Raw genomic sequence first — 15,685 nt, forward strand, 5'->3', positions numbered from 1 at the left:
GCACACAATGTTTTGACAGCTGTCATGTATTAAATGAACAATGTTTTTCTTGGAAAAACACTAATTGCATTGTGTTCACCAGTTGCAACGGTTCTCTTCACAACATAAATTCTATTTGTTTTTATTTTTTTCTCTCCTTTTCTAAATTTCTTGACTCCTTACCTGTGATGTCTCCTGTAGTATGTACAAGTGCTATCAAGTCTGTTAATATTTAGCAGTAAATATATTTTTGAAACAGTTCATGTATTTAGCAACATATTCCCCACCTCTGTCTTCCTCCAATTCCTACTTTGTAGATTGTCAGTTGCCATAAAAATGTTGTACCCTCCAGAATATTGCTGCTCTGATTATTTAATAGTTCTGACTTCCATCGCCAAAATTTAAACTGCAGTTTCTCAGGGTTGCCAAGGAATTTACACTAGTTTGTTCTCCACTTATTTTCTTCCTGATTGACAGTGTTAGTTTTACAATAATACAATAGCCATTTGTATTTTTGGAAGTTTAATAGAAATCTTTTAATCCTTTAGTGTAGCTGTTGAGTAGTGCTTTTACTTAGGGGGTTAGCTTCAAAGGGTAGAGTTTGATGGGGCATCAGAGCAGTGTAGGGTGAAAGGAGTTTTGTGTGTGGAGATCTTTAGTTGGATTGAGTAGCTGTTTAATTTTATGTTGTTTTTGTCCTGGTGTCCGGGATGCCCAGAGTTTTTGCATAGGCCGCCTTTTTATTGTAGAAATGAAAATAAATAAATAAATACACTTTCACAGCATTAAATAATCTTGTCTGGGAATATGCTGGGCTCAGTGATTATGAAGACTATGCAGTACCCCTATTTTATCACAAGGTGGCAGAAAATGTCCAATGTACTGTATACTTAACCTTTGTCTTGTGGAATAATAGAGATATTTCAATATGGTGAACCATATAGGGAATATTTTTCTTTGGAAAATTCATTCCTTTTAATTATTTATGCAGAGAGGTTTTATTATGTATCAAAGGGATATAGATTTGTACATTTTGCACACAAAGTGCATAATACATATATTGTACTGTGGATAATATGTGATATTAAGTATTACCCTTAATACAATAACCAATGTATATATTATGGCCATTTTTATATTTAGTTTTTATTAGGTTTTTGATTAAGATACAGTAACAGATATATAAAATGCAATTTAAAATGGCAGAAACAGACATTTCAGATAGTAGTAAATGAAATGACAATTTTGAGTAAATAAAACTACTGAGCTGATTTTCTTCCAACTTGATTTGTTTTATAAATCTCAGTAAGATTTACACAAGCCAAATCTGAAGTCTGTACTATGTCTCGCTGTAGATATGTCCATTTTCTCATATGTATTGTATTCATTGACAAAACAATCCTTTGATGATCCAAAGTGAGGTCATAATCTCAGATGTTAGACCAAGGGATCAGAATTAAAGTTGAATTTTTTTCAGCTATAACTGAAGTTCTTTTGAGTGCTCAGTTTCTCAACAGCAAAGTTTCATGAGTGTTAGTTTCATGCATAATTATATTTCTGTAACTGTTACTCTGCCATGACACATGAGTAACCAATCATAGATCTACACAGGACATAACATAGGGAAGAAAAGGCATAATTTTGTGGTGAAAACATAGGAGGATAACCAGAAGATCTGGGTTATATAACAGAGACTTGTCAAGTCGCTTTAGCCTTTGTGCCTCAGTTTTCTCCATTGACAGAACAGGGGATAATATCTACCTTATAGCGTTGTTGTCAGTGTTGTGGGGCCCAATTTGCAAAACACATAGGCCAAGATGTTTTAAAATAGGCGTTTACCAGTAGGTTCCTAAGTCCATATATATAGGGAACTGCCTGACTTTCAAAAGTGTTGGTCAGCCAACAGCTCAGCACTTCTGCCTGTACATGGAGTTAGGAACTTAACTGTAAGGCTTGTATTTTTGAAAATCTTAGCCTTTGAACTTGTCTAAATTCTTTCATCTGAAGATGTCAAATTATATAAGCCATAGAAGACAGAGACAAGGCTCAGGGAAGATTTATGTCCTATTACATAACCAAATTAATATTTATAATTCTCCGTTACTGAACACTTTTATTTAATGTTATATTTGGCACATAAGAAATAGTATGAGTACCTAATAGATGGGGCACTGAACAGGGAATCTGTTCCTGGCTCTGCCGCTGACCTGCTGAGTGACCTTGGGCAAGTCACTTCATCTTTCTGTGGCTCTTGTGTTTCCCATCCTACCTTGTGTTTGTCTTGTCTATTTAGATTGTAAGGTGTTCACAGCACTATCATGTCCTACTATATGTACAGTGCATAGGTCCTGAGGTCCTGATCACTGTTGAAGCATCTAAGCGCTACCATAATACAAATAATTAATGAGCACGAGCAAAATATGTGACTGCATGGGGCCTTGTGGGCACTCCTAATATCTTCTGCAGAAAGCATTGGGTATGCCCTCCTGCTTGAAAGCTACAAAAGGATGTCCTGAAAGATTATGCAGGGTATTCCAGTAAATCAGGACATTTTCATTTAACTGTTCTCTTATCCTCAAGACTGAAGATAATATAATTGGAATGCCTCTTGTAAGCTAAGGCAGAGTGGCACAAACAGCTGTGTCAAATATATGTCTGTTATGAAATATCATTTTTGGTTCACAGTATGGAAGGTGCAAGCAGTGACTGACAAAATAAACAGTCAGATCCCCATGTGTTTTATATGGCCATGTTAATGAATGAGCTAAGGGTAAAGTTAACTTCCTGCATAGCAGTTTAAATTATTTACATTTTGAATCCATACTTAATACATAGTTAAGTATGAGTCCTGTTGAGAGGACTGCATTAATTTTACCAATGGAAGCAGCATATCACATTAGCTGAACACAGTCTTCTGAGCTCTTCATTCCTGGTGTCCTTTGTAGAGTATGGGCTGCGCCTTCTTCACAGTCTTTGTCAGATTCTTTTTTCCCTTCCTTTAGACAAGCCTCTATTGCAGTCCTCCTCAATTCCAGCCTCAAATTAGCCCTTTACTCATAATTGAAAATATTAAGTTCAGTTTTTGTTTTGTGAACCCAAAAGAGCAATCTTCATGCTGTAAGAAACTGTGCACCTTTGAAACATAAGTAAAGATCTTCATTTACTAATCTACCACAATATGGCATGCTTAGATTTCATTTACTGTTCCTGTAGATGCATTCGCAGAACTCCCTTAATGATTCAGTTCCCACCCTTTAATTCATAGCTAGAATATAATTTCTTTCAGCACAAGAAATTAGGTCATTCTGGAATTGCCATGCCTTTGAAAAGCCTTTGGCCTACTGTGAACAGAGTGGCATTTGTATGGATATCTGCTAATAAAAGGAATTTACTTATGCCCTTTTATACATGGTTGCAATGACTGGGAAATGACTCAGCCAGGCAGAATTTGGAATATATCTACAAGTAAATGAATCACTTTCTACTTGGACCTGCTTTGCAGTATTTTTAGGCATCATGCTACATTGCTAATGCAATGTGAAGTGATGTTGGTAGAGTGTGTTTATATAATTTATTTGTTACTATGTTAGGTTATGTCTAATAATCTCTAATTCTCTATTTATAGGTTAGGCCAAAGACCCTGATTCCAGACAGCCTTCCTATTTCCTCATGCAGAGACCAACTTTCCAAACAGCCTCCTACTTTCCAAAAGGCAACAGTAGTGAGCATCAAAAACCCTAGCCCTGCCCTCCCCACTGCCAATAATACTGTCAGCCATGTACAGACACCTAACAGCCAATCACAAAGTGTGGCCGAGTCTACATCTATCTCATCACCTCTGAGCAGTGCAGGTGTGGCCTATGCCATTATATCCACCTCCCCCAACAATGCAACTCCTATCAGCACGAGCGCTACCGTCTCTGTGGTCAACGATAGCATTAAAGTGCAACCACTCCTCATTAGTGCCGACAGCAAGGTAGGTTTTGCAATTGCAGTGCATCTTTACATCAAGATCAACAATTATATTGCAAGTGTAGGCAATATATTCCTAGTAGTTTGGAAAGCCCTTTATAGAGTGATGTCAGCTGTTCCTTTTGAAGTGAATAATCAGAAAGCAGTGAGAAAAGTCTTAAGGGGACACATGAAAGATATTAGATGCTTATTAGTATACCTACATTTTTTTCTGGTTGTCTGGGAAAGTAAGTGTATCATTGTGTAGCCTGGCATTTTTGGAACCATTTGATCATCCTTCCTCTCAATCCAATCATAATTAATGAAACTCAAAAACTTCAGCAGACACAAATTTTCTATTGACTTTCCCTTGAATTATAGAAGAATAATGTTAATTATAGAACCTGATTCTGTAGTCTCTTCAAATGTAGCACTCTGCAGGGCTATATAAAGTAGCCGGGTGTTCTCTTCTGCAATTCTGGGAAAAGTCCATAAGAGATGAGAGTTCAGGATTTCATAACTGATCAGCATCTGAACTCCTAGAAAAAAAAATCCAGTTATGAAATATCTGTTTACTTTTTGCACAGCTGCTAAGCTTTGAAATGCAAGAATTGTGCATCTGTGACACCAGATTCTATTTGAACGAAGACGGGCATATCCAAAAGACTTCCAGTGTAATTCAAATACCCAGGTCCTGTTACTTTGGAGCTTGTTGGCAAGACAAGGTCTAATAGGCTGACAGGAAAGAGCACAGAATATAGGATGACTTTTAAGTAAATAAGCAAAGTAGGCATCTTTGGTGTAATTCTCTAGCTAACATTCCTATAATCTGGTTACCAATAAAAAAAAAATCTTCCTTGTGTAAGCACTTGCATTTTTTAAAATGAGTAACTGGAGATCGGATCTATGATGACTGAGTAATATTGACTAAAAGTTAGCAATGAGATTAAAAAGGCCCAATGGTCAAATCCAGTAGACATCGTCAGAAAGACGATCTTGGGAAGGTCTCTCATAATTCTTAGGAATTTTTTGTTAATAATATAACGTCACGTGGACAGTTTTGTGGTCAGTAATTTGTTCCTCAGTGTTTTTTAATGCAGTCTGAGATACCGAATCTGCAAAGTATAAGTCTGCTTTGTTGATTCTCAGAATGTTGGTGGTGTTAACTAACAAGCACATGTAAGTACTGTGAAGGGCTGTGTAATACTTTCGTTGTGGATGGTGCTGCACAAGAATGAAGTGTAGTTCATAATGGACGTACATCTTACTGTATTTTTAGACAAATTGAAAATCTACCATAAAACATACTTTTTAGGATTCTGATCTCAGTTACTCCAGTGCAAATCTGGAGTAACTTTATTGATATCAACAGTTACCTCTGTGTAACTAGGATCAGAATGTAGGCCTGAGTGTACAGCATTTACATCTTTCTTCCTTGTATCTGGAATAAAATAAAATAAATAAATAAATAAACATCAAGCCATTGCCAACGCTTTCAAACGACGATTCCTAAAGTTAGGTCCCTGAATCAATGTCAGATACCTAAATAGAAGTGGCCTGATTTTCAGAGATGGAGGCCCTTTGACTTCTAAAAGGAGGTGGAGTGCCTGAGCTCCTGTGAAAAAAGAGATACTTCTCTTTAGGAAACCAAATATAGATGTAGGACCCTAATGTTAATCATCCAAGTTTGAAAATTTTGGCCTATGACTTTTATTTATTGTCTTTTTAGCAGGTGCTTGACACCGTACTTCCGCCCTTCAATGAAGGATCTAGATCAGGTACTCGGCCTGGAAATCTGTTTTGTCTAGTGAACTCTGTTCTCTTTATTTATTCTTTATTTTGTAGGTTATCATCATTCAGCCTCAAGTCCAGACCCAGACAGAAAATAAAGTGGAAACAAAGAAACCTCCTGAAGAGTCACCTCAGGGACCCCCTGCTACCAAAAAGAAAAAGGAGGAAAATCCAGAGGTGGTAAAACCAATAAAATTTGTCTTTCTTCATAAATGAGATATAATACTGTTCATTTATGTGGGACCATTTCTAAAGGGCTTTCAGGGTAAATGCAAAATTACTGCATTTGTGCCCACAAATCAGCTACTTGCTTGCGTAGCTACCCAGTTTGCGTGTGTAAATAAGGTTAATGCAAGGTAATGCAGTTAGATGCACGTGCACTCTTGGTTGTGTTTTACCAATCTCTAGAAGTTAGGAAATGCAAGAGTTATGGGCCTGACAACTATGTTCATCTAGCCACATTGTGAACCATGTCAAAGTTCCTTCCCCACTCTGAACTCCAGGGTACAGGTGTGGGGACCTGCATGAAAAAATGCCTAAGCTTATTTTTACCAGCTTAGGTTAAAACTTCCCCAAGGTACAAACTATTTTACCTTTTGTCCCTGGACTTTATTGCTGCCACCACCAAGCGTCTAACAAATATAACAGGGAAAGAGCTCACTTGGAAATGTCTTTCCCCCCAAAATCCCCCCAAGGCCTACACCCCCTTTCCTGGGGAAGGCTTGATAAAAATCCTCACCAATTTGCATAGGTGAACACAGACCCAAACCCTTGGATCTTAAGAACAATGAAAAAGCAATCAGGTTCTTAAAAGAAGAATTTTAATTGAAGAAAAAGGAAAAGAATCACCTCTGTAAAATCAGGATGGTAAATACCTTACAGGGTAATCAGATTCAAAACAGAGAGAATTCCTCTAGGCAAAACCTTAAGTTACAAAAAGACACAAAAACAGGAATATACATTCCATTCAGAACAACTTATTTTATCAGCTATTTAAACAAAACAGAATCTCACGCATCTCTAACTAGATTGCTTATTAACTCTTCACAGGAGTTCTGACCTGCATTCCTGCTCTGGTCCCGGCAAAAGCAACACAATGTGAAATTGTACGCTAGCGTAATACATTACTGTTTGTTATCATATATTTATATATATATATGGCTTAGGCTGTGTAGTGAAGCTGAATTAACACATTTATTCTGGAAGCGTAGCTTTTGCATTTTCTGATTTTCATTGACTAACAACTTTTACATCAGAGACTAACAAATTTATTAGAGCATAAGCTTTCGTGAGCTACAGCTCACTTCATCGGATGCATCCGATGAAGTGAGCTGTAGCTCACGAAAGCTTATGCTCTAATAAATTTGTTAGTCTCTAAGGTGCCACAAGTACTTCTTTTCTTTTTGCGAATACAGACTAACACGGCTGCTACTCTGAAACTTTTACATCGTATGTAACACAGGTTTTTGCTTTTGATAAATACATGTATATCCACATATACAGAAATACATTAAAATCCTTTAAAATGAATAACTAAAAAGGGAAACTTGATAAAAGATTAAATATGTTAGATGAACTGCATTTTCTGTGTAAATTAAAATATAAACCAGAAGATCTGAAAAAATACAGCATAAAGCAGCTATCTTTTTTAACAGGATTTTTGTGCTTTTAGACTGGATGTACTCAAGTTGGATTATGAATATTTTTTGCTGGATACCCTTAAGTTATATAAATTGAATCTGTTTCTAGTTAGCAGAAATTCAGTTCAGGTGGAATCCAATTCATATTCCGAATAAATTACTGAAAACAAAGTAACTTTGGAACTATAACTTTGAAGGTCTATTACAGAATAAATCAATAGTCCTACTAAGAGAGAATTTTTGAAGTATTCTTTTTACAATTTTAAGAGGCTCATATAATAAAAAGAGTATTAAAAATACTGATATTGTGTGATTCCCTCTCAGCGCCTACCACAGATCAGACATTTCACAGCATCAGGAGGCGCTGGCAGGGAGGAGAGAGGAGTGAGGGCACAGCGTGCTTGAGGAAGGGGGCAGAACTGGGTGGGAAAGAGGCGGGGCAGGGGCGGGAAGAACCGGGGTGGGGGCATAGAAGGGGTGGGAAGAAGCAGGGCAGGGGTGGGGCCTTTAGGGAAGGGATGGAGTGGGGGCAGTGGCTGGGCTGAGCCAGGAGGAGCACCTCTCTGCAGATTAGAAACTCAGCACCTACATCCCGGGCCCTGCACCCCCCTAGGGACAGCCCTGCTCTAACAGACACAAATTATGTTAGATTCAGGTTTTTATGTCCCCTCTAGGGTTAGCTCTCCCTCCCCAAAGAGGGAATATAAAACAATGCAGCCATGGTAGCCAGTGCAGCCTCAGATCCTGGAAAGGCAGGAGAAAGAAAGTGATGAGGCAACTACAGCAACAGCAACTACAAGAACAACTACTCTTCACTGTGTGATCTCCTCATCCTCTCCCAATGAGGCAGTAAATTGTGGTATGCCTTCTTAAGTTGATTAGCGGGACAAGATGGATGAGAAATATCTTTTATTGGACCAACTTCTGATGAGAGAGAGACAAGCTTTCAAGCCACACAGGGATCTTCTTTGGGTCTGGAAAAGACACTCCGAATGTCACAGCTGAATGTACCATGGAACTGATTGTTTAGCATAAGTAGTTAGCATATATTGTAAGGGGCCATTCAAGGTGGAGTGGCCTGTTAACACCTCTGCAGTCATAGGATAAAAAGGAGGGGTTATTGGGGTACAGATTGCTGTAATAAGCCAGGGGTGGCCAAACTTACCGGCCCTCCGAGACGCATATGACAGTCTTCAGAAATTCCAGAGCCGAGGCATGCCTGCTGGGGTTCAGCGGGAGGTCACGTGCCCCCTGCTACCAGATTTTTGCCAGGGTTTTCTGGCTCTGCTTGATCACATGATGCAGCCAGGCTCCCTCCCTGGAGAGCTGGCAAGGTGAGAGCTGCGACTGTAGGGAGAGGCAGCAGCAAATAGCTGGGAGCTGCAGGGAGGGGCCACTGAGGGCAAGAGTGGGGGTGTCCCTGGGTGTGTGTGACTCAAGTTGTTGAGGGGGCTGAATGTTTAGATTGTGCCCCTCCCACCGCCCAGCTATCAGGCACCAGTTGTCTCTGGCAGTAGCCTCTAGTCCCACCACCCCACTGCAGGGCAGAAGCCTGAGCTCCCCCCATCCTGTCTGGAAAGCAGAAAATGTGTGGGGGAAGGCAGGCGTGGGGGGGCTTCTTGAGCTTCTCTTTAACTGTAAAAGAGCCGCATGTGGCTCACTAGCCATCGTTTGGACACCATTGTAATAAGCCATGAATCTAGTGTCATAAAACTTAAATTCATAACTCTACTGGACATTAAAAATCATAGATTGAATAGAGACACTGGATTTATGGCTTATTACAACAAACATGTCTCTCTCACTATCAGACTTTGGTTCAATAAAAGTTATTACCTCATGCACTTTGTCTCTCTAATATCCTGGGACCAACACGGCTACTACACTGCATTCTTCAGTTGATGACGTCAGTCATTCTAGACCTCGTAAAGTGTATGGCTTACACTCTGGATATACATCTGGAAGTGGTAAAGGAGAAACCTCACAAACTGCTGGACATCTTGCATACATGCTTGGAAGGCTTGTCATGCCTATAAATGAGGGACTTGATGGAGCCTGTGAAAGACCTGTGGCACAAGCCAGCATCCATTCCAGCCACATCCAAGCAAGCTGGGACTAGGTACCAAGTCCCTTATGAGGGATTTGAGTACTTTTATTCCCATCAAATAGCACGGTCATTTGTGGTAGCTGCAATCCAAGAGAGGTCAAAGCAGCAGGGTCCTCTCAAATTTACATTTAGGGAGAGTAATTCAAAGAGACTGGACCCATTTGGATTCAAAATGTATTCATCTATCAGCTTCCAGATGTGCATGGCTAATTACACAACACTTCTGTCCAAATACAAATACCTGAATTGGACAGTGTCTCAGTTTCTGACAGACAACCTTGAGAACGCAGAGGAGAGCTAACATCATCATGTCTGCAGAATAGCAGATAAACCGCACGTCGGCTCGGGCCACGGTGGACACCTCTGATAAAAACAGTGCATACTATTGCAGCCTAGTTGGCCATGAGAAGATCTTCCTGGCTTCAGTTGTCAGGGATTCCCAAGAAGTCCAAACAACAATTGAGGACCCTCCTTTTAAGGGCAAAAAACTTCTTAATTCAAAGACTGATAAGGCCCTCTATATCCTTAAGGACTCACGGGTGACTCTATGCTCCCTGAGCCTCTATGTTCCAGCCCCAAGAAGAAGCAAGCCAAACCAGACTTCCTTCATGCAGTGTTGCTCTTCCCAGGACTGTTAGCAACCTCAAAGGACATCAGAGCCACCAAGAAGAAAGCAGTTTCCAGCAACAACAACCATCTGCCACTGCACAATCTGTGTCTTCCACCAACCAGCAGGGTTGACACTCGTGTTGAGAGCTTGGCAGAACCATCAGAAGATCTCCTGCCTTCTCTTTCCCTCCTCCACCTTTGGCAACTGCCTCTCTTTTATTTTTGGAAGCTTGGACTCAGATCACCTGGACCAATAGGTTCTGGAAATTGAAACAATCCACTTCCAGTTCCTTCCTACATCTTGTCCCCCTTCTCCATTCCTTTTCAGAGATCTTTTTTATGAGATACCGTTAAAGCAAGAAGCAGCCTCCCTTCTACAACTGAGAGTGGTGGAGGAGATGCCCTTAGAATTCAGGGGAATGGGGTTTTAGTCCCATTATTTTCTCATCCCAAAGAATAAAGGGGATTGGCATCCCATTCTGAATCTTTGATGTTTCAACAAATTGTTTCAAGTTCAAAATGGTGACTCTGGCCTCCATAATTCCATCTTTAGATCCTCAATACTGGTTTGCAGCTCTCGACCTGCAAGATGCTTACTTTCACATATCTGTTCATCCAGCCCACAGATACCTGGTAGGAACATCTCACAACCAGTACTGAGTGTTTTCACAACTCGGTAGTTGTGGCACCTCATCTTAGGATACATGAAATCTAGATGTACCCATACTTTTTAGAACTGGTTGATTCAAGGAAGATAACCCCATCAAGTGATCAGTTCAACTCAAATGACCTTAAATTTCTTTGGCTGAAAGTCAGAAAAAAAAATCCATGCTTACTCCCACTCAAAGCCTAGAATTCATAGGAGCTGCGTTAGATTACAGGTCAGCAAGAGCCTATCTTCCACAAAAAAGATTCCAGGCAATAGTAAACCTCATCAACCAATTTCAAGTGCACCGTGATACCGAGGGTTCTGAAGCAAGATGCAAGACTGATGATTTTGATAGCCCAAGAATGGACCCAGCAGTTCTGGTATTTGGTTCTGATGAACCTCTCAACAGAGCTCTCCCTTGTCATCACCTTACCTGCTCTGCCCAGCAGAACAATGGTCAGATCCTTCACCTGGACCCAGCTTTGTTACATCTGACAGCCTGGATGCTGGCTTGATGATGTCCCCTGAAAGAATTTGTTCAGCTGAAGTAATCTTTAAGTAGCACTCCTAGTACTTATCTATAAGCAAATGTACAACTATTTTAGTCACCAACAGTGGAATCCATGTGGACAACCATAAATCTGGTGTTCTTTGACTTTCAAGTGGTTGGTTTTGCAACCTCTGTAACAGTAATTTTTGTAGATAATCACCTAGGTTTTCTTTAAAGGAAAAAGGTCAAAATCAAATTCTGTTGTATGTAATTGTAAAACCCCTCAACATGCATCATCATCAGAGTTTGAACCTTCAGCATTGCAATACAGATCACTACCATTTAGACTACTGGACTAACCATAGTCACCGACTTCCCCTTTGCCCGGTGCATGCTCGACCTCCCCTCCCCTGGCCCCATCCCTGCACTGCCTCTTCCCGCTCCTGCACTGGTCTCGCCCCACCCCCATTCCACCCCTTCCCCAAAGTCCCCGCCCCACCCCGCTTTTACCCACCCGAGCTCCACCCCCTTCTTCCAAGTCCCCGCCCCTTCCCTGCTTCTTCTCCACCTCCTTCCCTGAGCATGCTGCATCCCTGCTCCTCCCCCTCCATCCCGGAAAGTCCTAAGTGCCGCCAAACAGCTGTTAGGTGGCGGGGGGGCAGGAGTACTAGGAGGGAGGGAGGGGGAGGAGCGGGGGCGTGGTGCACTCAGGTGGAGGGGAAGAAGCTTGGCTGCCAGTGGGTGTGGAGCACCCGCTAATTTTTCCCCGTGGGTGCTCCAGCCCCAGAGCACCCACAGAGTCAGTGCCTATGGGACTAACTATGGCAGCAGGAGAAGGCTGTTCTTCTAGAGGAGGGATGATGGCACCATATGTTGGGTCAATGGGATGGCTGGGGGAAGCCCAACCCAGCACTCTCTTGGCTCCTGCTCCATGTGATACCCCTGGAGAGTGGTATTAGCTGCTGAATCTAGACACACTACCAGGGGATCTGCCCCAGCTTTCCCTCACTCTCCCCCTTGGAAATTGGAGTGTCTCTCACCTCATGTGGTACTCCCAGAGAGAGATAAGATTGGAGGCGTAAGCCATGTGCCAAGATTAGCATGGTAGGAGAGAGAACAGTGCCTTGTTCATTCCTCCTACCCCACTGCTCTGGCAGCTCTCAGGCATTCTAGCCGCAATTAAATGGTGCTTCTGCATGGCCACAGGTCTGACTCTTCAGAATGTTCATAGTCAATTATTATTTTGGCAAGCTGCCCAAATTTCTCTGAGGAAAGCAAGTACAAGAAAGGAAATGGTGATTTTTTTTTTTATAGTTTATAATTCCACCAAACCTGAAAAGAATGTCATGAGACAAAGAAAAGGCCTCTAGCTACAGGGCTTTCTCCCTCCAAATTTCAAGGGCCTGCTGGAAACAATGGAGGTGTTAGAGCTTCTGAAAAAAGTTGCAATAATCAGAAGAAACTGTGAAGCAGACAAAATATAGCAGTCACTAGCTGTAGGGTGACCATATTTCAGGTTCCCAAAAAGAGGACACTGCCTAGGGAAGGGATGAGGAGAAGAGGAGCTGTGCACGCGAGTGCTTATGCCAGCAAAACTTACGTCGCTCACCCTCAAGCAACAAAAGTTTGACTAGCGTAGATATGGCCTTAGTGAGCTTCCTGTTAAATTAGTATCCTGGTCTGTGAGCATCTTGGCCTTTGACCCCTTTGTTATTTTAGACAAGGATATCATCACCAGCAGAGTAGGAAGCACCTTCAACCACACTTTTCAGCGTAGGGCAGTAAAGGCTTAACTGTGAATTTCCTTTATTTTATTGATATGTCTCACAGCATAAGGCTCAGAGTGTAGGGTTAGAGTTAATTTCTTTTGTTCCTTGAAAGTAAACTTTAGTTGATTATCATGCATTTATGTAATTAGTGTAATTAGCGCTAACTGCATAATTAGTGTAAACACGTGTAATGACATAAATGGAACATGTAATTACAACCTGAAATGGCTTTGTAAAAATCCTTATTAAACTATGTGGAAAGATGTTCTGCACATTTCCAAAAGCATGGGTCAATATCTGGTGGTACAGAGTACAGAAGGTAGGATTATTTAAAATATGCATTATATATGCACAATGTAAGCACTTGCTCCTTTATTTATCTTAAAAGCACAGAACATAAATAGGAACTTTGATAGATATTCTGTAAATAAATGTCAATGATGAAAGACTGGAATTCACAGTTAAATATACAGAAAATACAAAAGGACCTTGTTAATTTTTGCTAATGGCCAACAACCCCATTGTGGATTGCTCAATGTTACAAATAAGTGAACTATATTTTGTGTGTGTGTGTATATGTATATATATATATATATATATATACACAAAAAAGAAAAGGAGTACTTTTGGCACCTTAGAGACTAACAAATTTAGTTAAAATTTAATTAAAAGGTGCCACAAGTACTCCTTTTCTTTTTTGCGAATACAGACTAACACGGCTGCTACTCTGAAACCTATATATATATAGTACTTTAATGGATTTTTATAAATGTAGTTTTAATTGTGATAAGATTTCATAGCATGTTAAATGTACAGTAGTACACTTGATACATATAATGAAGCCTTCTATCTCAGGTTACTTAGCTAGCTCCCATTACTGCAGTATCTGAGCACCTCACGTTCTTTAATGTATTTAGCCTTACAACAGCCCTGTGAATTGGAGAAATAATATTGTTTCTGTTCTACAGATGGGAATCAGAGATTTTTAAAAGTATGGAGGTGCTTGAAGATGCAGATAGGCACATAGTGGGATTTTCAAAAGCAGGTGTGGCCTAACTTGCATTGATTTTCAATCTATTTTTGGAATTCTGCATTTTTAAGCATCTACGTATCTTTAAAAATCTGGCCCTAAATGCTTTGCCAAAAGGAATTGAATCTGGATCTCCCAAAACCAAGGCTTGTGTCCTAACTACTGTAACTCCTCGCTTAAGGTTGTAGTTATGTTCCTGAAAAATGCGACTTTAAGTGAAACAATGTTAAGTGACAGGTTTCAGAGTAGCAGCCGTGTTAGTCTGTATTCGCAAAAAGAAAAGGAGTACTTGTGGCACCTTAGAGACTAACAAATTTATTAGAGCATAAGCTTTCGTGAGCTACAGCTCACTTCATCGGATGCATTTGGTGGAAAAAACAGAGGAGAGATTTATATACACAAACACAGAGAACATGAAACAATGGGTTTATCATACACACTGTAAGTAGCATGTGGCATGGTTGACTGATTCATAGGTATCCCCTGAATAGATATGTGGACAGAGTTGGCAACGGGCTTTGTTGCAAGGATAGGTTCCTGGGTTAGTGGTTCTGTTTTGTGGTGTGTGGTTGCTGGTGAGTATTTGCTTCAGATTGGGGGGCTGTCTGTAAGCAAGGACTCTGTCCACATATCTATTCAGGGGATACCATCATAGGGCCTAATCACATCAGCCACACTATCAGAGGCTCGTTCACCTGCGCATCTACCAATGTGATATATGCCATCATGTGCCAGCAATGCCCCTCTGCCATGTACATTGGCCAAACTGGACAGTCTCTACGTAAAAGAATGAATGGACACAAATAAGACGTCAAGAATTATAACATTCAAAAACCAGTTGGAGAACACTTCAATCTCTCTGGTCACTCGATCACAGACCTAAGAGTGGCTATACTTCAACAAAAAAGCTTCAAAAACAGACTCCAACGAGAGACTGCTGAATTGGAATTAATTTGCAAACTGGATACAATTAACTTAGGCTTGAATAGAGACTGGGAATGGATGAGTCATTACACAAAGTAAAACTATTTCCCCATGGTATTTCTCCCTCCCACCCCACCCCCCACTGTTCCTCTGATATTCTTGTTAACTGCTGGAATTAGCCTACCTTGCTTGTCACCATGAAAGGTTTTCCTCCTTACCCCCCCCCCCCGCTGCTGGTGATGGCTTATCTTAAGTGATCACTCTCCTTACAGTGTGTATGATAAACCCATTGTTTCATGTTCTCTGTGTTTGTGTATATAAATCTCTCCTCTGTTTTTTCCACCAAATGCATCCGATGAAGTGAGCTGTAGCTCACGAAAGCTTATGCTCTAATAAATTTGTTAGTCTCTAAGGTGCCACAAGTAATGTTAAGTGAATCCAATTTCCCCGTAAGAATGAATGTAAATGGGGGGGGGGTTGGTTCCTGGGAAATTTTTTTTCACCAGACAAAAGACTATATTATATATATATATATATATATACACACAGTATAAATTCTAAACAAACAATTTAATACTGTACACAGCAATGATGATTGTGAAGCTTGGTTGAGGTGGTGAAGTCAGAGGGTGGGATATTATCCAGGGAATGCCTTACTGCTAAATGATGAACTAGCACTCGCCTGAGCCCTCAAGGGTTAACACATTGTTGTTAATGTAGCCTCACACTCTACAAGGCAGCACAAA

General features: G+C 40.6%; 1 protein-coding gene across 9 annotated transcripts in view; it reads left to right on the forward strand.

Moving 5' to 3' along the window:
* The window catches only part of PHF21B (PHD finger protein 21B), a 165,949-nt gene that overhangs the window by 126,234 nt on the left and 24,030 nt on the right, over positions 1 to 15,685 (forward strand). For all 9 annotated transcript variants that reach the window (XM_043515460.1, XM_043515424.1, XM_043515426.1 and 6 more), the window contains 2 exons: positions 3,605 to 3,955; positions 5,776 to 5,898. In XM_043515460.1, coding sequence (XP_043371395.1) covers positions 3,605 to 3,955; positions 5,776 to 5,898 — 474 coding nt within the window. The remainder of the gene's footprint in view (positions 1 to 3,604; positions 3,956 to 5,775; positions 5,899 to 15,685) is intronic.

The sequence above is a fragment of the Dermochelys coriacea genome, chromosome 1 (genome assembly GCF_009764565.3).
Source record: "Dermochelys coriacea isolate rDerCor1 chromosome 1, rDerCor1.pri.v4, whole genome shotgun sequence".
Taxonomy (NCBI): domain Eukaryota; kingdom Metazoa; phylum Chordata; order Testudines; family Dermochelyidae; genus Dermochelys; species Dermochelys coriacea.